Raw genomic sequence first — 26,974 nt, forward strand, 5'->3', positions numbered from 1 at the left:
AACTTCATTCAGTTTGAAAGAAGTTAATCGACCAGATTTAGGGGCAATCCCCAAGGTGGAGTATGTTTCGGCAAAGGAAAATTTGACATCCACCTCAATACAGCCGTGCGGCTGCAATGGAACGCTATACAGCTTCCTCAGAAACTTCGCAGTTGAAGAAAATACCGTCCTGGTTCAGGATTCGAACCCGGGACCATTGCTTCGAACTCGGGACCGTCGCTCTACCAACCGAGCTAACCAGGAGGGTAGCCGTTTGTAGCGTGAGAGTGAACTGACCAACAACTCGAAGTGATGGACAGGTGTTAAGCGACCATATATAGGGGAAATCCCCAAGGTGGAGTAAGTTTCTGCAAAGGAAAGTTTGACATCCACCTCATCCAAGTAGCCCTTGGTAACTTGCTTGGCCACGACGTTTTTTCACCGAAAATGCAAGAATTGTTTGAAAAGTGGTTAAAATTCGTGCAACAGTGATGTAATATGGGCATGAGTGACATACTACGGGCCAGCATTAAAAGCAGCTATCAGTGTGTTAGCTTTCCAGTGATGCAATCAAACAAAACTAGAAACCCCACTGCAATTGCCCAGTCATGCTTTGTGGCGGCAGCAGATTGGGTCGTCGGCTGCCCATCACACAAAGAAGATTCTGTGACGTCGCAGGAAGTGGTGGGGGAGTTGCACTGCTTCCTCTGTTTCCACTAACACCCTCATGTTTGTTTGAGGGTTGTGGCCAAATTGGTGCCATTGCTATCAAAACAAATGAGCCTTTTGAAGTAACGCTTTACTAACCCTATCGAGCCGATCGAGTGCCACGGCCACCGTGGCCGTATAGTGTACTAGAATTGGTACACTATAGTGGCCGTGGCAACGCATCAAGGGCCTCGCCGCGCTGAGCTCTGTTGCCGGCTTTGCGCATGCACTCTCCGCAGCTGGGTGGCCGCCTGACCACCCAGCTGCGGCTTGAATGAATGAATTTATTCATACAGGAGCGGTCGAAGAATGCCTCATGTTGGGGAAGGGGAGAAGAGGGGAAGTTTATTGTAGCGAGAGCTACATGGCCGTATTCTCGCCGTTTCCGCTGTGGCCGGTGGCCACACCGCGAGCTGAGCGGTCGCCTAGCAACCGCCGCGCAGCTGTCGGCGCCGTGCCATCTGGCATGACGTCAGAGAAGAAAGCCGGCGTTGCATCGCGACTCGGCGGGATTCGTCGTCAGATATGGAAAGTGAGTCGGAGAGACTGAAAGAAGCCAGGCTTCGTCGTCGGAACGAAACCAAGAGGAGGCGGCGAGCCGAGGAGACGGAGGAAGAACGAGCCGCACGCCTCGAGAAGCGTCGTAGGTACGAAGCGGCCAGGCGAGTGGATTCAGATGAGGATGGTTCGTCGTCTAGTTCGGCATCGCGTGCCAGGGCCGCGGATCAACGACGGAATGAAACCAGGAGGAGGCAACGAGCTGCGAAGACAGAAGAACGTGCTCGGCGTATCGAACAGAGCCCCACCTCTCGCTACGCACACCCAGGCAGAAGTGAGTTAAGCCACAGCCATTTTCTTTTCTCTCTCTCGCTCTCTCCCGCAGCGCTCGCCTAGTCAGTGCGGCGAGCTTTGCCATGGATGCGAGCGCGGTCCGGCCGTATTCTCTGAACACTGCGCGGGCGCGCGAGGCTTTGAGCCGTCGTCGGCAAGCGGAGTCGGACCACCCCGCGGATATCGCCCGGCGAGCTGCTGCACGGGAGAGGGCGCGGAAAGCCAAGCGAGCGAAGTTAGCGTCGGAGACTGAGGAAGAGCGAGACGTTCGGCTCGCGAAACGCCGGGAGTGGTACCACAACCGTAAACAAAGGCTGTCTTTGGACGAGTTTGCGACAACCCCAATCAAAGGTGAGCCGAGCCAAGCCACCAAACTTGTATTTTGTCCCGTTCAAGCTGGAAAGCATGCCTCGCTCCTTGCGCAGTGCTGTTGGCGTTTCGTGTGTCCATTCAGGGGCTGGGAATCAACTGCAGGTAGCTTTTTTGTGATATGAAAGGAGGCGGTAGTGACAACGCGATGACTTGTTAGTTCCAGCAGACGAATGTGGTCCAACTTTCCAAGAATTATGCGATTTCAAGTGCAACCGTGTCCCACCACTTTGTGTAGCCGCGGTGAACCCTGCCGCGTTGAAGTCATGAAAACGACAGGATTCGCTCGGAAGGCGCTGAACTGACACTGAACTAGTTCGCCGCGATGCGCTTCTGTCGCAGTAATGATGTTATAATAAACAAAGTTACGAACGAAACACAACAACTGCGTAAACGCACACGTACGAACAGTGTTTGTTGACTTCCAGCCAAATTACGCCATCGCGGAGAAAAGTGAATTGAAATGTAACATCTAAAAAGCGCAAGTTCTGCATAAAATACGTTCGTACGTACGTACTTGTGCTACTGCATCGAGTAAATAATAGTGTGTTATCCTCGCGTCAAAGTTATGCATATTGCTCGTTGGTGCATTTCTTTCTGAAATATGAAAACATTGTGCAGACGTTTTTTGCATTGTTTTCAACATGGGTTTCAAGCTTTCTTCGAAGGTTCTGTTATAGTTCTGTGCTTCTGTTTTGCTGCGGTCATTGAGGCGAAATCGGCGAAATACTGCAGCGCCTGCGGTACTGTCCAGACCCGTGCGAAAGCTGTGCCGCTTGTAGGTGTCGTCTGCTTGCGAGCCACTTTCGCCTGCTTGATGGTAGCTTCTAAACCTCCAGGTTCTCTTGGTTGTGTGCACGCTTTACTCGGAGCCTGCCAGGCTCCCGTAGTAATTACGCATGCAAGTGTGGTTTCTCGCGTGTTGTCAAGGTGGTGGATGACCCCGAGCTAGCGAGAACATCGGTTTGGCGGCGGCAGCTGGCGGCGCCGTTCGCCACAGCTGTCGCCTGTGAAGCAAGAGCTTTGGTGCTTCTGGCGTTTGGAACCCCGAATCGGTAACAAGTGAAGTCAGAAGGACAGTGAAGTCATGGGGCGGCAGCGTGAGGCCGACACCGCGGCGAGACTCTAAAGGCCCCTTCGAAGGTGCGAAATTCAAACGGGGCTTCCAAGCTCGATCGTCAAGTTTGTTCCAGCCTCAGTGTGGAAGGGCTTGTATTCTGTAGCGAAGGCTACATGTACTACGTCGGTCGGTCTTCGCAGCCCGGGGTGACCAGTTTCGCCCTTGAGAGCCAGAGGTGAAAAGCACGGCTCCTTCTGCAAGCGCCCGCCCCGGAGCAGCAGCGGCCCGATGGCGGGGAAAGATGGGCGAGGAGGAAACGGAGGATCGCGGGGAGGCCGCCGGCGCAGCGATAAGCGCGCGCCACGAAGGAAGGCCGACTGCGGCGCAGAGCCTGGTGCCATGGAGGAAGACGAACATCCAGCTGTAGTCGCTCGCGCAGCGGCGAGGCTTAAACGACGCCGTGAAGCGAAGAAGAGGAAACTCGCTGCTGAAACTCCAGACGAGCGCGAGGAAAGATTGCAGAAACGCCGGAAGCGAGCTGCTGAAGCACGGCAACGTCAACGCGCTGGTGAGTCGTCTTCGTCGTCCATACATGTTCCAAGCGAGACGGAGCGTGTGATTCGCCTTGTGTGTATGTCGTTGCGAAACCTCGACAATGGCCTAGTCGGGGCGATGAAGCTTTCGCTATCAACTAGGGTTAATAAAAGCCAGACCACAGCATTTTTTCTTAACAGCAGGACTGTTTAGGGCGAGCGTTATCCGTCCGTCGCGCCAAAAAACCTCGGCGAGATGACGTCACCTCGCGTTGCCTAGCAACTCCTGGCGCAGCTGTGCATAGCTTCGCGCTCCGAGCCTCACCGGCGCCCGTCAAGCCGTGACGCCACTGCGCAGCACGTGGCGCAAAGGCCCGTGCCTGCCGGACGAAGCGATGGGGAGGCCGAAGAAGATCCGCACACCCGAGGAGGAAGCCGCTTACCGGGAATCGCGTTGCGCCGCTAAGCGCGAGTACGATCGTCGCCGCCGCGCGGACCCGGCGCAGCGAGCCAAAGAGGCCGCAGCAAAGCGCCGGCGCCGAGCCGAGGACCCCGAGTACGTCCGGCGAGAGAAAGCGAGGGACCGGCAGAGGAAGAGGACCGTCCGCGAAGCCGACCCCGACTTCAGGGCCGCCGAGAACGAGCAACGCCGAGCCCGTGAGTCCGCAGGAGGCGAATTTCTCTAAATTTTCGAGGCCAATCCTCTAAGCCTGCTAGACCTAAAAGAATTCAAAGAATAAGCTTTTACCTTTACATGTGTCAGAAATATTGTTTGACAGCTAGGTAGAAAGAAAGGTGTTTTTTCTGGCTTTCCTGCATACAACGTTTCAGCCTCGCGCGGTACAGAAGCTTGTGCATTGAATTTTTTGCGGCCTGCGCATTTGGGGCTGGCCTAGAAAATTTGGACAAAGACTACATAGCTTTACAGGTGCCCCAACAAGTAAGCTGAGCATGGCATTGAGATTTTGAGAGGATTTCTCCGCCTTGCGCCTAGCCAGCAACCTCTATTGACTTCACAAGAAAGTCATTCTAAAATAAAATCTGGCCGCACATGTTCTATTTATGCTAGTAGCCGCATAAAATAGAAATTATTCTCATTTCACGAAGGCGTGCTCCGTTCACTGTTCGAGGCACCTGTACATAAAAAGCTCCCACCTCCCCTCGCGGGAACCCCTGTGTATACATGCGACACATAGGGGGTTCACGGCACGTTTCCATTGAAGGCAGTGTAGGACAGCGGAGGAACGGCGCTGGAACGATGGAGTGGAGCGGCGCAGGCGCCGCGTTTTATAGCGCGCATAACGGTGAGGGGACGCGCCGGCGCCAGTGCGTCTGCCGTGGCTATGACGCAACACAATCTACTTTATTCCAAGCCAAGCCAATGCAATCCAATGCCCCTCGCGAGAGAGTGTTCACTATCGGAGAGGAGAGGGGTGAGCGGCGGAGAGCGAAGCTGGCGCGGCGAGGAGAGTGGGGGAGGGGTGGACGCCGACGACGCCGGATGCAGGGACAAGGCTGGTGAATGAGATGCCTTCGCATCTAAAAAGAATAAATGTGGTTGAACCCCGACACGACACCGTGGTTACTCGTCCAAGCTCAGCTGAAGCCCTTGCATGGCAAGGCCCCACTACTTTGTGTTGCAAGGCCTGCTTGGCTCAAAAAAAGCTGGAAAAACCGAGCATAACTTGGCAAAACTTCGAAAGGCCAGGACCAGCTAGGGGCCGATCATCTCCACTGTGTCTATACACCACTAGTGCAAGCTGCGTCCAGTTTTAAGTGCGAATGCACTTTATAAGCGACCCTGAATAACTCGTCCGCCGTCCGCGCTCCCCCTCTCCCCTAGCAACGGCGCGGAGGAGGAGAGCGTGCGTAGCAACGGTCTCGGCGTAGCTGCGGGCGGCGCGCCGCTCCCTGAATCACTCGTCTGCCGTCCGCGCTCCCCCTCTCCCCTAGCAACGGCACGGAGGAGGAGAGAGAGCGTGCGTAGCAACGGTCTCGGCGTAGCAACGGTCTCCTGCTCACCTGACATTCAGGAACGGTGGACGAGCACTACTGCGCATGCGCCAACTAGACATCAAAAAACAAAGAAAGCGACTTTTTTTTTTTGCCGGATGTGACGTCATGTTTTAAGAAAAATGGCAGCTGTTGCGCGGTCATCTGGCTGCGCTCTTCTCGTCGTGATTTTGCCTGCCGTTGCAGCGGTGCATAGGTGTTTGGCTTACGATTGTGTTGAAGGCGCTCTCGAAGAACTTCTGGAGAGCACTTACGGTGGTGTGCAGCGTGTGATCGGGACGCTGAGTGTGTGCGACTGCCTAATTTTCGCGTAGAACGTTGCGACGGTGACCACGGGCGCTCTGCATCAGTTCTACCGCCTCGATTTACGACAGTGATGAGTGCGTTCCCGTCGAACTTCTGCACTGTGTTTTATTAAAGCGCCGTGTTGAGGCCGCTGGGCGTTTCACCGCCTACGTGCCGTGGCGAGAGGCAGCAACGCCGGTCAGACGAGGGCACTGGGATGGCGCATGACCACTCCCATCGTAACCAAGCTAGCCACTGCAAACGTAGACCACTTCTACGTAGACCACAGGGCTGTGTTTTTGTTCCAGTACAACGGAGTTAACCTGTGCGAAGGTATAATTGTGTGTTCGGAGTCGTGAGGCAGGCAGGTAATGTTCGCCATTGCGAAGGTGTAGTAACTACCATAATCTGTCTGCTAATCATTTAGCAGACAGATACAGTACCTCCCACCGGGCTACATGCAACCCGGTGGGAGGTAGGGCTGCGCACAGGACAAAGGTTTTTTTTGTTGTTGTTGTTACCAGCTCTAGGAACCAAGCCTTAATAATACACATCCAGGCTTCAAGTAGTGAATGAGAAAATATTAACTAGTTGCACTTAGCCCTGGTGCCAAGCATTTTTTTTTTTTTGTGGGCCCTCTCAAGTTACCGTTTTTAAAATTATCCCTTCTAAGGCACGTTCAAGCTGGTATAATGCCATGCATTCAACAGATGCTGGACAGTTCACTCAATATGTCCTTGATGTGTGCTGTCACATGCCGAAGAACAATATTGTACTTCAGTTGGTACTTTTAGGAACAGATCTTATGATGTGCAATGCTTTCAAGTTCATTTCTTCTGTGTTTAGCGTGACTGAGGACTTGTCTGCAGCAATCTTACCGCAAATAAGTTATTGCTTGTCGAACAGCACAAAAGTAGCACTACAACTTAAAACTGAAATTAGTCAGGGATGAGGTTTTGCTTGTCAGTTTTTTCTCTCCGGAAGTGTGGCAATGGCAGCTGAGCAGTGGCATTGCTCGGTAAACTTGCACCCGGGGCACAGAAAATTTGTCTCCCACTCACATATACAAAACAATTATTAATAATAAAACTAGTGTTATTGTTGTTATTGATAATATTAATGTCTTCTATTGTTAGCATATGAAGGCTGGTTCACACTTGGGACTGGAGTTACCAAAAGCGATTTCTGTCACTCTTGTCACTTGGCATTGCCCTCATTGTGCGACAAGAGCGATTGGTCTCGACAAATTTTGTGTCTTTCATTTGGATACCAATGTAAACAAAACTTTCTACAGCTACTGAATGCATGGGCTTCGAAACGTCAATGCAAGCATGCATAATATGCGACATGCGATGCGAAATGAAGCCACAGGATACTTGATGTGTAGTTATTTATAATGAACTGGCAATATACTAGAAAAGTAAGCAGCAAGATAAGAAGCCGTGTGTTATTTAGGCAATAATAGCTACACGAGCTTGGTTTAGAGAACCCCAGACGACGACTCTGGTGCAGATCTTGATACACAACACCGACCTTTTCAGTGAATTAGGCATCGATAAAAATCCTAACAGTAAGGAGCATCATGGTGTGTCACTCGTGAGCATGAAAACACCATTAGCAGCCGAGAAAGGAGTGGCCAAGAGCTACTTGCGGCAGCACACGGTGTAATGCGCCAAACCAAAGTAGGGTAGGGGAAAAGTGAAGGCTGATATGCGGCAGTGTGAGAGTACCATATCTACAGTCGATACCAAGCGAATGGATGCCTGCAAGAGCAATGGAGGTGTGAGAGAGTCTCGGGCCTTGTCAGAAGACGACACTATAAGGTGGTCGCCACAGGCGTTCGGAAAGCTTTGCAGCCCGCTGTGCCGACTAAATCATGCAGACGTCCCGCGGGCCTGGAGGAGGGTGGCCAGCAATGATAGGGCTGTTTAAAGGCAACACATGCAAGACAAATAGTCGCTTCATTCGCATCAGTTTTCCTGTGTCTAGGAACACACCTTGAACAAATCATGCTTGAAGGACCACAGGCGGAGCCTGGTGAAAGAAGGCTGGGGGAGAAATAGAAGTTGTCCCAGCAAATAAACAACAGCTGGACTTAAAAAAAAGCTATTTCCAAGTATTGTGCAGGAAAAGTTGTATAAAATGTGAAAGAAACGGCCGCCCCATAAATTCGGAAAAACCGCCTGCGCCTGCCCGTTTGTCACTAAAGGCAGCCTCTGTGGCAGCATGCAACTGCTGGAAATTTCTCTAAGTGAGAATTTCAGTACGTTTGAAATAGATACATTGTCGGGTCTCTTTATTTCTATGGTTATGTGATTACTGAGAATGGAAGCAGATAGAAACGGAACATTTAGCGTTGAAAGAGACGACTGGCCGTACACGAGTCGTCTAAGCGGCCAGTGCACGGCTAGTCGTGTGGATGTTTGTCTGCGATGCGGAATGTTGTCGTTTCCTTTCGTACGTTGTAAAAAGATTCCAACACACATTTGCAAACAAGTTAATTGACATTGGCGTCTTGGGAAAACGAACACAGTATAAAGTATAAAATGTGAGGTTCGGGCTTACCAGTGAAGCAGCCACCAGCCAATGGAGGAAATCTGAATCGAAGGAGGTTACGAAGCGATAAAGAAAGAACTCTTGAGTAAAATATCAGATTCGTACGGGCCCGAGTGTATCAGCGCCACACGCTGGCTCACAACCGTTCGGTCGCGCCTATCCCGATGTGTTGGTGACAACGATTTCATTGACGTCGTCGTACAGTCAACTAGTCCAAGACAGATCCTAGATGAAACAACCTTTTCCCAGTAGCTGAGGAAATAATATCGACCTCTCCAACCAAAAGTAATAACCAAGAACAAGACGTTTGGGACCCATCTCGATTCCCTCTTCCTTCAGGGGTGACTGGGGTCGCATTGTAGCGCCGGTCACTCACAAAGCGCCTCGCTGTGGAGCGCGGTGCCCGCATGTACACAAGTGGGAGGGTTCGGAGGGACGGGATTACGTTCTTTGCATCTCTTCCTCCAGTTGGTCACGCTTCTGGAGCGTTTCACCGAAGTCTCTTTTGTGGTCTGATGTTTTGCAGCCGGACGTCGTCGTTGTGCTGCCCGAGTCGTTCCAGTAGATTTTTCCTCTCCCCAATGCATGGCGAGGGGCACTCAGCTCAAAAATCTTGCATACGGCACCGGGCGTCCTGTCCTTTGCCGCGCAGTCTTCAACATTTTTTTTCTAGTAATGTACACAAAGCACTCAGCAGAATGCTTTCACTAACACAGAAACTGCCCCTCACTCCCACCTCAATTATCGTGGGGTCTCCCGACCATATTCCGGGATGGGAGCACTCAGCGGAACGAATTCCTAATGATAGAAAGTGGGTGACGTGCCTGGTGTTTATCTTTTTGTTATGCACTTAATTTCGTTGTCCTGTCCTTTTTTTTCTCACCCTCCACCTTGAAAGATGAACCTACCAGAGCAAAATATTTAGTTCATCCGCTTCAAATATTTCTTCACTTAAAACTCCTTGGGACGGCCACACGAAAGCCATGATAAAATGGAAAGAAGATGAACACACGGCTGTCCGCTTTATTTATGTTCGCAACGCAGATGCTCATTTATATTGCTCTTAAATTACAGGGGAATGAAATAAAAAAACGTAGATTGACCTGATTAAAAGTTAGGTAAATAAAATAAATGCCTACATAACTGTTCTATTTCTTACATAATTTGTTCGACAAGCTACTCGTCCGTTGTTCTTTTAGTTTAATATTAGGGGCCGCATGGGATATGCCCCTTCCATATAATGCCATCTTCGTACAATTGCCATGTGCTGGCTGCGTCGCTTGGCACGATGGAGGAAAGTCAACGACATAAAAAATATGAGCTATCAACACCCGATATGAGATCCTTTGCAAATTGCTTAAATCGCGAATTGGTTGGTTAGTGCAAGCACTGAAGGAATCGGGTGCAAACAAGGGGAAATCGCGACAACCCATTTGTCTCACCTAATGTTGGACACCTGAGCTCCCACCCCTCTTCTTCCACTTGCGCCTCTCCTCCCAACGCAGGCTTAATTTGTACAGTTAGCTCCCCCGCACCAACCTTCATTGCATGTTTCACACTTACTTTCATTTCGTTTTAATTATCAGTCCCCGCTCCTCAAGATTCAGTCTTCCCCATATTTGTTTTTTCAGGTCATTTTCACCTTGGTTTCCTTCTGAAAATATGACAACCGGACCAGGGTACACGGTCTCCGACGCGTCACTGCGAAGACTACAGAAAATGCTAAACATTCACCATGACCCATACACAACATCTCATGTGCGTAAAAAAAGCCACATAAATAACTGCCGAGGACACATGACCAAAGTCTCGTAGGCTTGGATGCCTCCCCCTTCACTCCTCTTCCCTACTGATCTCGTCTGCCACCCCAACAGTGGTTCTGGACGTGATGAAGGGGCTTTGTTAGGCCCCTGTCGTCCCATTGAAAAGCAAGCTCGCTCGCTACACCAATCCGAGCGTCGCAGTCGTATACCGACGCACCCCCTCTACAGGAATCGTTCCTTGTTCGCCTCCGCTTACCCTGCAGCCAATTAACTCCTCAAGCCACACCCATCCTCGACTACCACGACATTCCTGGATGCCAAAATTCTCCTCGCTTTCTTCCATTGTACCAGGTAACAAATTTGAATAGACTGGTGGGGACGTAAATTGAACAGGCCAAAGCTGTGGTTTCGTTACAGTTGTCTTCCAGTTTTCGACGTCAGCATTACACATTGTAGGGGCACAAGTGGCACCCCCCCCCTTTTACCGAGGGGCTGGTACCCGGGGCCCAGGGACCCCCGGCCCCTCTTAGCGACGCCACTGCAGCTGAGTTTTTTTTGTCACTACAAGCGACAACTTACCTTTTGTATATATATTTAGAGGTGTGTGATTATCATCTTTCCATCTGTGAATTGAATACAAGTTAAACTTGGCTGTGAATTCAATAAAATATTTTTGAATACGAATAGTAAAAGCTGGCTGCGAATTGAATATTTTCAAACCACACATCTTTGTTTTGGTGTTTCTAGAGTGTATAAAACATAACTACACCAAAAAAGACAGCTTAGGCAGTCAGAACTAGACACATCTCTGTTCAGGCACTTGCGCTTGACATACAAAAAATTTAATGCAACAGAGAAAATAAAACAAACATGCAAACTAGTGCAACAAGAATTTTGCATACATTGCGATAAAGAAATATGGGTTCCTCAAAATAATGTGAACATAGTAAGCATATTAGGTATATTTAATATGATAGGCAGCAGTCCGCCCACTCTCCTCAATGATTGAAAGGAGGCTGGGCATGCTAGTTGCCGCTGGGACCTCACGAACAAGCCAGCAATAACATTTTATTTCTCACTTATGCCATTATATTTATAGGAAACCTATTTTAGATTATAAATTTTGCTTTCGTAGTGTTGCACTTGACCTAACATACACCACAGTTACCGAACACTTGCTTGATGCAAGGCTTCTGCATTAGGCTTTTGGCACGGCTTCGGTGTCATGCAGAAAAACCAACCCGCAAAATCTTACCATGTAGTGAAGCTTCAAAGTTTGCACGCGTCCCATCTACTGTGTTTCTTTGTCCTCGTCCTTTGCGCTCTTTTTAAAAATCTCTTAGCTTTGCCTGGTTGCTGCCATGCCAGCCCCTCAAACCAAAAGAAACAACCCCTTTCTCATTGGCTTCCAGTCTTTGTGATGAAAGGGAAAGCCAGTGAGAACAGGCACTTGGGAAGGCAGTGATCGAGTAACATTGAATATAGGACACTTGAACTGGGCACTTTATGATGTGCACTTTAGCATAAAAAAAAATGGATGGGAAACGGAAACAGAAATGCTGGCTTTAATTGTTTATTCCTCTGCAAACGAGGCATTGTTGGTCATTGAGCAGAACCAGAGCAAACCACAAAATGTATACTCAGCAAAACAAATGCCATTTCAGTGAAACCAAATTCAAATACCCCTCCATCTCGTGAAGACAGTGGTTGAAACATGCAGTTTTCTTCATGCGATTCAAATGCCGAAGTCGAAGCAAGAATGAATGTAGTGGTGTGATCGCTGAGGGTAGTGCTTAATCATGAAGTTGAATGAAGACGCGTATGAAAGAGATTCTTTGTTGAGTTGGGAGGTTTCCATCGTTTACACGTTCCCAGTTGCATCGGCGACTTTGCACTCACTCAGTGTGGCATTGTGACGTTTGGTTAGAGGTTCGACCACCGTGACGCAACCCAGCTTGTTTGCTGAAAGGGACGCCTTCAGTTGGACCAAGAAAGATGTCGACAGTGTTGGAATGGTGCAGTCTGATAGACGTCTTGCTTCATAGTGCGAGGGAGCCAGGTGCGATTACTGCCACGGGAAGCGTTTTTTTCTTCTTGAGGCACTTGTGTAAAGTTGGCTTTCCTGTGGCACGTTTTGCCATGTGCTGGACTCCGTCAGTGAGGCATAGAAAGCTCTGCTTGAAAAAGTTGATTCCTCAGCCTTTAGTGTCCCTCTAACTCAGTCCCAAGACGAAAAAGGCCAACGTGCAGTGACGGATATGCATTTGCAGCAGTGATGGCATCTTGATTAGACCAAAGTTTTCTTCCTTCGAGCCACATTTTGAAGTTTGTGAGCAGAGATAAATTGGGCAGGGCCAAGTAGGAAAGGGGGGGGGGGGACCTTTTGTGAGCCAAATTCACGCACGTTTGTCATAGAAAGGCCCATTTGTGGGATGGTGTGTTGTCTTAGTAGGAGAGCTTGTTTCTGTGGGCCAGCCTGGTTTTTCCTCAGCTTCTTTTCAAAACAGCCCAGGGACATCGCGTGACAGTCGCCTGTTATTGCTTTGCCATGGTGCAAGTGGTCGGTGAGGACGATTCTCCCAGACAGTGGCCCGCCCTGCTTGCTGGAAAAATAGCCTGCTTTCTTTGGGACACCTTCATTGTCCAATGCTTTGGTTTTTGCTGCTTCAACTGGGCACAATGTGAACCCGCATTTCCTGCATGGTCACAGATAGTTCTGTTGATTCTGACTGATCATTGCAAGGCACTGCGTGGAAACGTCTCCTGTAGTTTGTGCCAAGGGCTTTTAGTCAGATTTGGTGGCACCCATCACACAGCGATGCACAGCTCTCTCATCTGCAACTGTTTGTTGCGGAACTTTGGGCATTTTGCAGAGATTCCCACGGCATCACATATCTGGTCCATTGTTATCTACCTGTCGCGGTGGCTCAGTGGCTAAGGCGTTGTGCTGCTTGGCACAAGGACGTGGGTTTGATTTCCGGCCCTGACGGCCGCTTTTCCAATGGAGGCAAAAAGCAAAGACGCCCGTGTGTACGAGATTTTGGCGCACGCTAAAGATCTCCAGGTGGTCAAAATTAATACGGAGCCCTCCACTACGGTGCGCCTCATCGCCTGCATTGTGTCGGCGCGTGAAACCCAGCCATCAATCAATCCATTGTTATCTGGTGGTTCCACATAGCAATGCATGAAATTTTGCCGCACTGTCCTCGAGTAGTGACCTCAGCTGTGGGCGTCTGGCCTGTGCTTCATCCTGAGTTGATGTCCAGCCTGGTTTAACCTCATTCATCGAACAATAGCATTCAGTGTACAGCCTTTGTGAACTCGATAGAACTCGACTGCCCACCTCTCAAAACATGTGCTGCTTGCGCCGCCCGGAAGTTGTCTTTCTTCATTTGTTTGACAAGTATGGATATGCATGCTTTGGAACGTGTATGCCTAATGAACAGAGTGTCCTGCTCGTCGGTCAGCACAACAACCGTGGAACTCTGCCCAACTCGCCAGTGATGCCTGTGGCCGCTTCTGCCAGCTAATGACGTGCATCCCCCAACAACGCAGGCGTTGTCGGCACCAAAGAGCAAGAGGACCCTGCGGTTGCCGCGCCTGCAGAGGTGGACTGTGGTGGGCGAGTGTGCTGGAGCCAAGCAGCGCAGGCCGTCATTGCCACCGCCGCCAGAGGTACTGCTGCCCGCTTCGGGGTGGCTTGTGGGCCCGTGCGTGACCCCGGCTGTGTTTCCTTCCCAGGCAGCCAGTGCAACCAGAGGCTGGTGACCAGGGCCATTGCGTGCCAGACGGACTTTCCAGGTGAGCGCTTCTTCTGTGCATTGTTCCAGGTGACGACGACCTGTGGGTGCAGGGCTGCTTGCCTCGTGTCTTCTTCCTGCACCTGTCCACTGGGGCACAGGGGTGCTGCTGTTAAGGCGAAGGCTCAAGGGGACCCATTCTGCCAAGAAGTGCCGTTGTTGTAGCAGTAGGAGTTGCTATTGTCATTCAGTTAAGAAATGGGTGTGAACTTGAAAAATTAACAGTGGTCACATTTCAAGGAGGTCCCTCCCCAGTCTGTGACTATGGGACCGCCTAGAGTTAGTTATTTGTGCTAACATTTCAACAGCAACAATAAACTGAAACTGAAAAAAAAAAATGTTTCACGAAGCTGTGCATGTTCTCTGGCTTTAGGGATGTGTCAAAATTGTTTCTATCAGTCCTCTATTCAAGATGTGGGGAAGATGGACGGTGTGCTGGAGCTGTGAAATTCCTTGTGCTGATTCCTATGTAGGTGCCTCGGGGCAAGGCAGGGCCCCTTTTGTGAAGTTCGGAGCAAAAGATTCTAGCACTGGACCAAATTTGGCATTGATTGGACTCATTAAATTTCACTTTTTATAACAAATTCATACAATATGCCAGAAAAAAGGGCTCATCTTTGTGTCACCGAATTAGGAAAAAAAAAACGAATGCAGATCAGATATTCATTTCCCCACGTCCGAATGGTAGCTAGAGGGTGTGGTACTACTTTTCTGTCTTGGCCTTGGACGGATAGGGCAGGCGGCCTCTAGTGTGGCTTTCACACTCACACACACTGGGGCCTAGCCAAAAGAAAATGCTAATATATACACAAAAAAGCACACTACACACACCAACTGATACAGGAACGAGTGTGGTTCTTGTTGCACTAACACATTGACCGTCCTTGGACCACTCACTCAACGCTTTGGGCGGTTGTCAAGAGAGATGTGCCACCACATTCACGTGGAGGGCAGTGTTGACGGGATCTCACTGGAGGGTCCGGTGGCCCAGTGTGAGCCTCAAACATGCACCAGCTCGCTGTGTGCCCGCGAAGCACCCAGCATTGCACCTGCTCGGTTCTGCTGCATGCAGCCGCCGTAGCGACAGCAGCCGGCCACCTTGGGCAGTGGGGCCCACGGGGCGGGGTGCAGTGACTTGCTCCCTGCACCCCAGCCGGTGCTGCGCAAGAGCTACTTTTCACTGGCTCCAGCAGTGTAGCCTGGGCAGCAGCTTGCAGCTGTGCTTGGCCCAGGGTTCGCCCTGCACCTTGCCGGCTCGGTGGTGGCCGCACACGTCCACACCCCCGGTCTTGCTGAGGCTCAGGCAGGCTGGCACGAGCCCACCCGGCACGGCCTCGTCAATTGCTTCCCAGGGCCTGGATCAGTGGGGGCCACAGTGGAGCCTCCTCCACAGCCGTCCACCACTCCTTCCCCCGACTAGTGTGGATTTCTTGTGCCGGAGGTGCTCTCGGGGTGAATGTGTACTCCGCTGTTGGAAAGTTTGCCTCGGGGAAATTGTCTGTAGTTCACCCTGGCTGCGCATACCCATCGAAGCAGGGAAATATTGCTGTAGCGGGCTTTGGTGGGAAGGGGGGTTAAATGTTTACGCCTGAGTAGTTGGAAGCACCTTGTTTGGGAGCCTCAATACGGATGCAAATGGAAGCCACCAGACTGAAGCGGAAGGTCTGCAGCCTAAATTTCTGCTACGGAAGAACGGTTCCCACTTCTTCTTTTTTTTTTTTCTTTTTTTCGTAGTGTGAGCTGTGACAAGGTCACTTTTGTGCAGTTCCAAAGGTGAACTGCTTTTCTTCTGCTTCAAAGGCTGCATTGGCTGGATCTGTCCAGTCAGGATGTGAGGACCCAACCCGTGTAGCAAGATGCATCCATGGCTCTCTGGAAGGCAGTTGTGGGGGGTCCAGAGGGACTTCTTTATTATCTGCCACTATTAGTTGGGACACTTTTTCCTCGGGGTGGGTGGTCGCCAGGTCGAGCCTCGTCAACCACACCCCACCACTGACAAACAGGGATCCCATAGGGGAAATGGGATTGTTTGTGCCTGCCTGCCACAGAGTAACGCATGCCATTTCACTACTTCATCCCTCATAAGAATTTAGCATCCCTTTTTTCTGTTTTCCAACTGCATTTCAGGACCGAGCACTCAGCATTTGACACTATACTGCTGCAGTGTGTATTGCTACTGTCGGGGTGCCTGAAAACGGTTCTTTCTTTCTCGCTAGTTGTGAATCAGCTTGGCAGTGTTTTTGGTCGTCCTGCTGTCTTCTACCCAGGTGGCAAGAAGCTGCGCTTTTGTTCTGCTTCTTTTTTGGTTTGTCATGGGGACAGATTTTCTTTTTGCGAAAGGTAATCAAAAGTATTGTGCTTTTTTCTTTTTTGGGGGGGACAGATTTTCTTTTTGCTAAAGGTAATCAAACGTATTGTGCTTTTTTCTTTTTTTTGGGGGGGGGGGGGGGGGGGGTGGCAGTTGATTAGACAGGTTGTCAAATGGGGGTCTGTACACCCAAGGGGCCCTGCGAGGGAATTTTAAGGGTACACTGTGCCCTCCTCAAAACTCCCCCCCCCCCCCAATCCACTATTCTGTTCTCCCTTTTGCCAAACCTAGCTGGGTATGCGAAAAGGTGGCTTGACCTAAATCCGGGCAGCACATGTTTCAAGGCTGTCTTTTTGCACAACACACCAGCTATGCAGGGAAGCCAGGCACCCAAAAGGCTGCTTGTACATGTACGGCTGTGGGTGAGTCTGAACTGCGTGGGCAAACTGGGTGACAATATGGCAGGCACCAGCATACAGTTCAGACACCAAGGGCGGGCTGGAAGTGCACTTCAGCTGGAAGTGCAAAGCGTTGGACACTGTTTAACACAAGCCAAAATTGCTTATCACGAGTTCAAGCCCCGTCACTCAGTTTGCCAGTGTGGAAAGGGGTCCTGGGTCGTACTCGTGGTTGAGAACCACCAGGATTCGACACTGGCAAGGTTCGTGCCTGCTTGTGGATTGGCAAAGCCTCTTGAGCATCGTGCATACAACTGCCATTTCAAGCACGTGCCCAGCTGTGTCCATTGATGGGGCTCTGAGCCACACCGGCTGCCTCCAGTTGGCGCCACCCTCTGACAAGCGGGTGCTCTCTTCCAGATGGTGTGGACGGGCCAGCGGGGGCTGGAGTGGCGTCTCGTCAGGGAGCTTGGAGCTCGTCCTGCTGTTCACGCTTGGACGGCAGAGGGTGAGTCACTGGGAGGGTTTATGGGCAGCACAGAGGAAATAACTGGCGCTAGAATGTCTGCCCTCATCTGACACACTCTGTGGTGGCGAATTTCATCAAAAAAGTGTGCCGGCAGTCCTTGAAAAAAAAAAAAAAACAGCAGCTGATGGGGCCTTGACTCCCTCGTGACTGCGGAAAAATGGCCGATTTTGAGAGCTTCCAGAAAACTTTTTTTGTTCTCTGGAGCTACTGGACACATTTGGCATTGCTATGCATGAAATTGTAGCTTATAGATTTCTCTTTCAAACACACAACAGCAGTTTTGTGTAAGGTGTAAATATTGACTATTTATTTGTCAACGAAACACAGAAAATGCAGAAAAAAGGTATACACCAAACACAAATAGGCAATTTACTGAGCCGAAAAATTATTTTAGGAATTCTAAGGTATATGAAATGTTTCTACGTTCCTAAGCAACGCTGTACACCAAGTTCTGGATTTTTGCGGGCCCACCAGCCTAACCGCCGGGACAGCTGCGCCACTCTGCGAAGCCACTTGAGAGTGATTCTCTCTAAAATATGCATCCAAGCATTTTTTTTTTGTGTTCTCACACCAAATCCTTATCACTGCAGCGGTAAAAACCAATAAAAATAAATTTAGCGCTCTTGAAAAGCAGTGCGCGTCACTCTGCAGCGCTAATTTTACTCCAGCGCCAGGCCATCTTGAAGGTAATAACACAATAAGGCGCGGTGCATTTGGCAAAATATTTCTGGCACATGTTGTCCAGAACCTACAAATGAAAGTAATACAGCCTAACCCCGCGGTAACGAAATCTCACGAGTACGAAATTCCTGCGGCAACGAAATATTTTCGTATCCCCGGCGAATGTCCATAGACCCCCATGTATTTCATATCTCGCGGCAACGAAATGTTTTCATAAAGCAATCCCGCGTTAAGGAAATTGGCTGCAAGTCCGGTTGGCATTTTACTTACCCATTTGAGGCTAACAGTGTCCAAAAAGTGCTCAAATTTATCTTTTTCGTACTCAAAAGTGCATAAACTTTTGCCAAAGCACGCTTGCATGGCCGCCGCCATGTTTGTTTACAAGAAGACCGTGCAGCAGGCGGCCTTGGAGGCAGCCTCACAGCGACACCACCGGGGGGCGACACATGGTGACTTGCTGCGCGGCTTTGGCTTGGGCTACACTAGCTCGCTGCTGAACTGCATGCATGCGTTAGTTGTGTGCGCGGCGATTGGCGTGTTTGCACGCAGTAAGATGCCTCCTCCAGCCCAAGAGCGGAATTTTTTATCGCTACAACATAAAGCCCAACTCAGTGGCCCAAGTGGCGAAAGGGAGAATAGCGCTGATGAGTTTAGAACCGCCGGAAGCTCGCTCTATCGTTGTGAAAAGCAAGGCTGCCACTCTTTGATGGCGCACCTGCGCAAAACAAAGCGTTGCTCGCCTAGTTTTGTGAACAGCATTGTAACGAGGTGCACTCTCCGGAAGTCAACAGAAGAAGTTGGACTTTGCTTGCATGGTTGGACATACACAGTGCTGAGGGCCAAGGAGAAAAGCGTGCAGAGAAGGCGAACCTGCGGGATGTTTAGGCTGCGTTTGACACGATCCTGTCGTTCTTGGGCTCGCACAACGACTAGCAATAATGAACCACTTCTTGTAGTGTGAGAATTGAGTGGTGAAGTTGCTGCAAGGTAAGGCCGGCAAAGTAATACATATAATTGACTTCCGGAAATAAATTTTCGGCTTGTGGCCAATTTTCCTATCGTTTGTTTCATTCTCGCGGCAATGAAGTTCTCGCAAAAGTGAACTTTTTTGGCTTTCCCCGGTGGCTTCGTTATTGCGGGGTTCTACTGTACTGCAGTCGTCAGATTAGGCCCATTTTGTTTATAAATACAGTGCAAAGTCAGAAACGAAGCATCCCTGGCAGCACCTGCCAAAGTCTGAGGCTGTTGAATGGGAGAATCTTCATCAGAACTAAAATCCGAAAAACCCACGTCGTTGCTGCAGTAATCACTGCTGTTGGGGTAAAAAAAAATCAGCAGCAGCAGTGGCCGAAGTCTCGCGCTGTCTGCCTTTGCAGAGCGTGTAGTGAAACCAGAGGCCATTTTCACCCAACTCGCTGGTACCTTGGGTTCAAATTTCACTCGTGACACAGTCTACCCACACGAAATGTAAACAAAATGGCTACAAAACTGAAAAAGGGGTTTTCAGTGAACACGCCGTATGACGTCCGTTGTGCAAATAGGGCTATTTTTAATTTTTCCGCGAGGTTTGAAAATCATCGTTCACCCGTGAACGATGGCCCGTGGCGTGGTCGCGAAAGAGTTAAACTGAGGGTATTTTGGCAGTGCCACAAAGCAGTGCTCGACTTGGCCTGAAGAGGACTGCATGCAGGTTGGTGTGGGTAGAAAGAATGCACGAGGCTGTGCCACTGTCGGCGTCATCAGGCTGTTGGCGTCCACCGCTGGCTTCCAACTGTGCTCACCCTGCACTGTCAAAGCCTGTTCTTTGCCAGCTCACTTGGACGTGTTATCCCAGCTCTTCTCACTGTGCCCGCTGGTTCTGTTGCCGGAGTGGTCCGCATCTCGTGGCCTGCCCCATGCTCCTCCAGTTCTTCCCAGTTGGAGCCACAACGCCTCTCTTCCTACATGGACGCACGCCGCAATTCGTGCCGTGTGTGTTCCCCAGGATCCTTGGGCCAACCCCAGATCTCTCAGATCTCTATCTGGTGCAGCAGGCAGGGCCACTGGTGGGGGTCGCCAGCTGCCAGCACTTGTGTGCCAGGCAGGGCCTTTGCGAGGCACCGTGCCTGCTATGTGCACTGTGTTTTTCAGAACACGAGTTCTCGCCTTCACATGGAGACGGACACAGCCGTGCAGGAGAAACTCTAGCCACAGTGTGCATAACAGCGGATAGCGCGCAGTTCCCCAAGTCGGAGGTTTCTGTTTGTGCTTGCAAAGAGGTTCATATTGGGTCGTGCGTGGTGCCACTACTGCAAGTATGGCAGGAGAAACAGTGCAGGGGTCAGCTCTTTCCCTTTGGTGCAGTGTACAAGGACGCAGCAGTGCGCAGGCCAGAGCCAACGGGGGAGAGGAGTCCATTTTGCAACGAGGTTGCCAGGGGCACGGCTCGCCACAGAAGTTCTTCCTTATTGCACATGGTGATGGCTGTGGTGTATTCCTTTGTGTATTCCTTTGTGTTTCACCAAGGATGTGCCTGTGGTGAACAACTGGCATGGCAGTGTCTTTCCACTGCTTCAGCATAGCACCAATAGCTGCTGTTGTGTGCTCAGATAGCTCCATCTGCTCGTGTGTAATAGTGCGCACAAGTCCGGTCATTTTCCTACTACGTGTGTGTGCAGCATGCTGCCCTGTGTGTGGGGAACCTCACAGCAGGAATCTTGTACTGCCGCAGTGTGCAGAATGATACAAAATGTGTGCATGTGTAGAGAGCACGCACAATGTATGTACACACATGCCACAGTGCATGTTTTCATTTGGGAACATGTGAACAGCTCAATGGAGAGGCACTTTGTGCAACATGCACGAACATCTTCAGGCGATGCGGCAGGGGGGTTCTTTTCTGTTTTGCTGCAGAAACATACCTGCCTCACGAGGGCCCATCCTGTGTCTTTCATGGCAGCAGTGACAGTGCGGATATGCTCGTACCTGGCTCAGAAATGGCCATTCAGTAGTCCTTAGGGGCTTGTGTACCACAGTGTGCCTTTTGTTTATTGCCACGAGTAGTCTTTCTTGCTGGTCAGTGTCATGGCGGTGGTTTTGATGGAACACCTTTATCAGGTACCTACAGTGGCCTTTTGATCGATCCGCATGGAAAGGAGTGTCCTCTGCCGCTGATGCAGGCTGGCTGGAATGCTTCCTGTGGAAACACGTGACAGCAGCTGAGCATCTTTCGAGGTGCGCATCTCCTTAGTGGAATGCACTCAGGGTAGAGCCTGCACTGTTGTGTTCTTATTTTTACCGGTGCTGTCTTTGAGAAACGCCGACACGGTCACCACCCGTGCACAGAGGAGCCCTCAGGGTGGAAGAGAATGGGCGAACTGCAGCCGGCGTCCAAAGCGGTGGGTGTAGGGCACGGGGCAAAAGGTTGGAGGCAGTTACGGGAGGTGCACGGGGGTTTGGCGTCTCCTCGGCGAGGAGGGCTTGTGGCAGCGCTTCAGTCATTCTTCAGTGGAGACGCGGACATTTGTCCCGTTGATTTGCTGGGTGGAGGTCCTGTCGTCGTGACAAATGACGTGGTACGGTCCACAGCGCAGTGGCTGGAGAGGCACACGCGCAGTGTTGTTGCGGAGAAAGGCGTGTTGCGAGTCCTCGAACATGACCGGAGTCTGCTTGGTGTGATGCGCTGCTGGTGGGGACGGACGCGGCGGGAGACTGGAGGGTGGCCAGGATGTGTGGTGCGCCTCTCAAGGATGCCCGCCAGGTCGGGAAATTCTGCAAGGAGGGCACCTTGGTGCTGGGCCCTTGGCTGGTCGGATGCTGGCCTGCTGGGGGTTGCAGGGACACAGCGGGGGGCATCGGGTTTAGCTCACAGGTGATGTCGTCGGTATGGCTCGGGCTGTGGGGCACTCGGGTGGTGGCCCTAGCGGTAGACTGAGGTGAACCTGGAGGATGTCGTGGCCTTGGGATGGTGGGCACTGAAGCCACACCGTTCAAGAAGGGGTCCTTGACCCCCGTGTTGCCTCATGCATACGGCGCAGGAACGGAACTGGCTTGCAGTCACCAAGCTCTGTGTGCAGGAGTAGTTGACCTGGTCTTCTGACAGGGAAAGCCATCGGATCAGTTTCGTCTTCAGGTGCAGGCATTAGCCAGAGAAGTGGCAAGTATGTCGCAGAGCTCAGTATCCTGGGTTACCTGAGCTTCGGCCTTTGTGCACCACACCACGGGTGGGCGTGCGAAAGTGGCGGAATCCTGGCGGAGACGCAACAGACGCCCAGTTTAGCGACGGCTGCAACAGTGGCAGTGCCCGAGTGGGGCTGTTCAGAATGGTCGGGCGGGTGCAGCTCCTTCTGGATGCCCTGCTGCTGCTGCTGCTGCTGCTGCTGTTGGAGTTGTTCCGAGCACTTGTGGGTGAGGAGTGGCGAGGGCTTCCAGATCGGCCCTGGTGTGTGATTTCTGCGCCACCAGGTGTGGGGAAGCATGTCTTGGGTGCTTCCAGCAGCTGGCAGTCTTTCGGGGTGCACGCGCGGTCGTTCCTGTTGTGGAGGCGCATTTAGCACTCGTGCATGCGGCACCACTGCTCGGGAGACTTGGTTACCAAAAGTGCCGCCTGTATGTCTTTTGAGCGCTCCTCTCAAAAAGCACCCTCACAGCACGTAACCGCTTCGCCCCAACAGTGACTGGCAGCTCATGGGCTGCCAGTGTTGCAGAGGTGCTCTAATGCTGCCCACAATGTTGTCTCAAGTCTGTGGTCACCTGGGGTTTCCATTGTTCTACTTGAAACACACACCTTGTCTTCCAGTATTCGAGAGCCCTGAAGCAAGGGTTGGGAAATCGTTAGTCATGCTGCTCACATTCACCGCTTCAATTCATGTGTCGCACATGGTCGGAAGCTTTAAAGTGGCACATAGAAGTTATCCGTATGCAGGCATCTTCTGGCCCATTCTGAGAGGCAGCTGTGAAAGACACTTGCAGATGCAAGATGGCCTGGTACCCTATTTAGAATCCTGGCATTGTCTTTACATTGTGGCCGGTTGCACTTGAAATTTCCCGAAGTTATGGTGATATGTGGCTGATAGCCCTGAAACGTTCTTTACACTGTGTACTTCCAATTAAATAAAAAGCACAAGAACAGTGTTGTTGTTAGTGCAGAACATGGCTCCCTTAATTTCTTCCATAATCTTCACTTTCATTGTCAAGTTGAGCGTATGACACGGGTTGCTGTGGTAGTTGAAACTTGTGCCTAAAATCGAAGCCTGAAGTGTCCCCCACAAAAACTGCTCTTGCGGCACTGTGCGCAAACAAGGTTGAGAAGCTCAGAACAGAGGGGTGTGTACGCTGGCACGAGTCTCAACTGGCCTGCCGCTTCATCGACTGTGCGCTGCCTCGGTTGTGATGGTGCTTGAAAATTTTGAATTTTGTCGTGAAACGACTGCCACCTGGGTGCGGTTTATTTGAAACAAGTTCCATTTAACCAATGTAATGGGTTCTAGCTCGGAATTGTTGAGCAGTTTCTTCCATTGGATTGCACATAAAATTGCCAGAAGTAGTGCATCGCTTGTATTCAGCTGAAAATTTCAGTTCAACGACTTGCAATTATTGAGGGTTGGCTGTGCTATGGACACGTCCCCGTTTTTTTTTCTCCTCTCAGCTCTGACGTGGGTGCCCATGAGGCGGGAGGTGGTGACGGCGTGACGGTGCACAGGTGTGTGACGTGCCGGAAGCGCTTCAGCTACAAGGACAGCCTGCTCAGGCACATGCTGTCGCCGTCCTGCTGCAAGCCGTTTGTGTGCGGCCGCTGCCACAGGGGCTTTTCCCGCCAAAGTGACCTGGCCGAGCACGAGCGCGTGCGCACTGCCTGTCGGCTGTACAAGTGCCGCGTGTGCGGCCAGGACTTTGCCCACTGCTGCAACCTGGTGCGGCACGAGGTGCGCTTCCACTGGGACGCCAGGTGCCACGTGTGCCGGCTGTGCGGCCAGAGCTTCGGGCGGAGGGAGCAGCTGGAAGAGCACGAGAGGTCGCACACCAGCCACAAGCCCTACGCCTGCAGGGTGTGCGGCAAGAGCTACACCGTCCGGTCGTCCCTGGTCAGGCACGAGCGCAAGCACAGGGCCCAGGAGCTCGGGGCTGCTGCACGCAGTGCCGGTGCTCGGGTGTCTCCCTCGCCGAGTGAAGAGCTCGTCGCGCAGGGGCAGGTCGCCACGGGACACGAGGACCTGCCCAGCATCTCTCCCCCCTGTGTGATGCTGGTCACACTGGGCTTGGGTCCCATTTCTCCCTGAACGTTTGCCGCAACAAAAACATTCACACTCAGTTTATGCGGTTGTTGCCTGTTGAGAAAATCATTCCGGCAAAATCAAAAATTGCCAGGGGCAGTGCATACCAGCGTTTCTTTGTCAGGGCACGATGTTATTGTGCAAATAGTTTTGATAACGCTTACCTGATCTGAAGGTTGAGATGTCTTTTCTAGTCATTGCTGAATTACGTCTGTCGGCACCCCCCGTTCCAAACTGAAATGGCTCTGGGTCTGACCCAGCATCCAGGACGACCTGTCCAAAGTGCCTCGAGACACCGCCTGCTTTCCTCACTGTTGCTGTTTTGGGTGCATCGGGTGTGATAAAGGGGCCACAAACACAAAATGCAAGTTTGGTTCATTGCGAGGCTTTGTCCCAACAGCAGTGGCACATGCTTTTTTTTTCCCACAGACCTTTAACAAATAACCAAGTATTGAGAAAAACTGATGAGGTAGTGGCCAGTGCTCAGCCACTTTCCACCAATGTCTCTCTGACACTGCCAGATCTTGTATGTACAGTTGGTGGCCATGGACCAAAGCAACAACCAGGAAACACAACTGTGCAATTGTGGCGAAGTCTGTAGTTCTGTTTGTATTGAGCATGAGGACGTGGGTTCAATTCCCGGCCGCGGCGGCCGCTTTTCTGATGGAGGCAAAAACCAAAAACCCCCGTGTGTACAAGATTTTGGCGTACATTAAAGATCCCTGGGTGGTCAAAATTAAATCTGGAGCCCTCCACTACGGTGCACCTCACCCCCTGCGTTGCATCGGCATCTCAAACCCTACATTCAGTCAATCAAACAGTTCTGTTTGTACCACTCACTGCTAACACGAGCACTATTTATGAAAAGTTATTCAGGCACGGGCTGGTTCACCTAGTGTCGCTAAGTAAGTTTATTTAGTGCCACTAGGTTCACCATTTTGTGTACCGCAAGACGAGCAATTGTCCCTCTGCTTTTGTGCTATGACCTAGTTGTTTTTGTATTGACTATACCCTGTCATGTGGGATGTTTTGAAATCCTTGCTGGTGCCCTGCTTAGGTCACCTGCGCAAGAGCTTGCAACTGCAATAGCAGCCATTTTTACGCACCAGCGACTTAGCTCCCAAGGCCGAGGTTCATTGCAGGCGCTGCAATCACATGACCGGGCAATCATATTGTGGCATTTTTAGCCTGTCCCCTCTCTCATGATGGAGATGATGGTGACAGTGACCACTCGGGTTGTACCATGTGCTCGTTCTAGGCGAGGATGAAGACTGGCGCCGTGGGGCACGTGTTAGCTGAAAGGCAGCATCCCTCGATAGCCCCCGTGCACAGCTTTCGCTCTAATGAATGCCGACAAGTGCCCACCAGGCTGCCGCAAATTGAATGCGGCTGCAAGACCCAGGCTGAGGCATGTTATTATACTTCCCCCCGTGGCAGCCCATGGAGAACTGCTTGGCAGCACGTGTTGTCCGCACTGGCCGGGTTATTCCACTGCTGCTGCTGTTTGAGGTCACTTCGTGATAAAAGTTGCTGTGGTCACCCAGTGAGTTTAAGTGGCCTGATGCCAAGTCGTGGGGGAGGATGAGCGACCACTCGTGGCTCCTCCACCCTAAAGGCAAGCAGGGCAGTACGGGGGCTGTCTGCGCTCCTTTGCCAGCTGGTAGAGAGGCCAGCAAAGCAGCTGCTTGTTTCTGCCCTGCCCAAGTGTTCCCCGTAGCACCTCGACATGCTGCCACACCTTTAGAGCACTGGACACCCTTCCCTGTTACGCCACAGCCATGTGGTTTGTACTCTAGCATGCAGCAGGCACTGCGGTGCTTGGCTGCAGTGGCCTCCAAAAACCCGGAAACCAAACAGCGGCTGGGGATTCATTTTGCTTGCGCGAGACATCAAGCCTTGAGGCACTCCTCCCTTTACAGGACCGTCTGAATCCAACCGCTCAGAGGGACTACGGTGAGCCGAAACTGGAGTTCACAAAACGTACCGCCTCAGTGTCGACCACCAAGACGTGCATCCATGTTGATACGTCACTTGGTGCTCCGCTTGCACTGGGCTCCCTTGACCAGTCTCCAGAGAGGCCATGCGTGCGCAGATGGTTTACCAACCGGGAATTCTCGAGCAATTTGAGGAGGCTTTTGGAAAACTACTAGTGGACTAAGTGCTTCCATCAGGGAAAACTATAACTTTACAGTACAAGTTGCAATGGTGCTGGTTCGAGTGACGGTGAGCAGTAGCATAGCGGCCATAAGTTCTGAAGTAGTGTAGAACCACGCGTAGAGCAGGGAGTCGCCACACTTTGCCAGCGTGACATCTTAAAGGGACACTGAAGTGATATGTAAACATTGCGGGATTACTAGCGCAAATTGTAGTCCGGAGTCCCCAGGCCATGTTTCGACCACTCTAGGCGCGTTTACGCGATTTTATTTAGTAGAAAAACTAATTCGAAAATGCTGTCCTCCTCTCTTTACGCTCGCCCATTTTCTGTGGCGGTTTCGTGTGACGTCAGGAGGGGATGAGCTGGCAATTGGCTGCGGTACTGCACGGCTCCCCGGCCTTCAGACACAGTCAGTCGGGCCAGCGTTTCGTCCGCCGGCCGCCGGCGGGTCGTCGCAATCAAGGAGGTTAAAAAAAATTGCTTGGTCGCGATTCGTTCGCTTAGTTGAAACGAAGCCAGGACACGTTTGTGAATGGAAGAATGTGCCTTTCTTTACTTGGTTTGTTTGTACACTGTATCTAGCTCCAAGTCAAGGTCGCTTCACGCAAGCGCTGCACAAGCGCACATGCGACGCTTCGCTGACTGGTACGTCAGTAGGAAAATATAAGGCCTCTTGAAGGCGGGAGAAGTGTCAGCGAAGTCAATATAGGTACTAAGGAAATAAAATCAACTGATATTTTTACCGTACAGCGTAA

At 51.3% G+C, this 26,974-nt stretch overlaps 1 protein-coding gene across 4 annotated transcripts; it reads left to right on the top strand.

Moving 5' to 3' along the window:
• The first annotated feature begins 1,165 nt into the window (after nucleotides 1-1,165).
• Nucleotides 1,166-24,805, top strand: LOC144142356 (uncharacterized). Of its 4 annotated transcripts, XM_077673804.1 has the most exons (6): nucleotides 1,731-1,869; nucleotides 3,148-3,515; nucleotides 13,653-13,772; nucleotides 13,839-13,898; nucleotides 17,024-17,111; nucleotides 23,440-24,805. In XM_077673804.1, exons 2-6 carry the CDS (start codon nucleotides 3,236-3,238, stop codon nucleotides 24,068-24,070), a joined length of 1,179 nt encoding a protein of 392 aa, XP_077529930.1. In that variant the 5' UTR covers nucleotides 1,731-1,869; nucleotides 3,148-3,235; the 3' UTR covers nucleotides 24,071-24,805. The 4 variants fall into 4 exon arrangements, with proteins under 4 accessions (XP_077529929.1, XP_077529931.1, XP_077529930.1 ...); XM_077673803.1 differs by lacking the exons at nucleotides 1,731-1,869; nucleotides 3,148-3,515 and adding an exon at nucleotides 1,166-1,519; XM_077673805.1 differs by lacking the exon at nucleotides 3,148-3,515 and having other exon boundaries at nucleotides 1,538-1,869.
• The last annotated feature ends 2,169 nt before the right edge of the window (nucleotides 24,806-26,974 follow it).

This window comes from Haemaphysalis longicornis, unplaced genomic scaffold (assembly GCF_048455015.1).
Source record: "Haemaphysalis longicornis isolate Haplotype H1 unplaced genomic scaffold, Haemaphysalis longicornis Haplotype H1 scaffold_6, whole genome shotgun sequence".
NCBI lineage: Eukaryota > Metazoa > Arthropoda > Arachnida > Ixodida > Ixodidae > Haemaphysalis > Haemaphysalis longicornis.

Bases quoted from the DNA above. Each gene is read 5' to 3' on its own strand.
- LOC144142356 (XM_077673803.1), top strand. From the start codon at position 1,213: ATGGAAAGTGAGTCGGAGAGACTGAAAGAAGCCAGGCTTCGTCGTCGG. The intron at 1,520-13,652 runs GTGAGTTAAGCC...CCAACAACGCAG, and splicing joins CTACGCACACCCAGGCAGAA to GCGTTGTCGGCACCAAAGAG. The intron at 13,899-17,023 runs GTGAGCGCTTCT...GCTCTCTTCCAG, and splicing joins GTGCCAGACGGACTTTCCAG to ATGGTGTGGACGGGCCAGCG.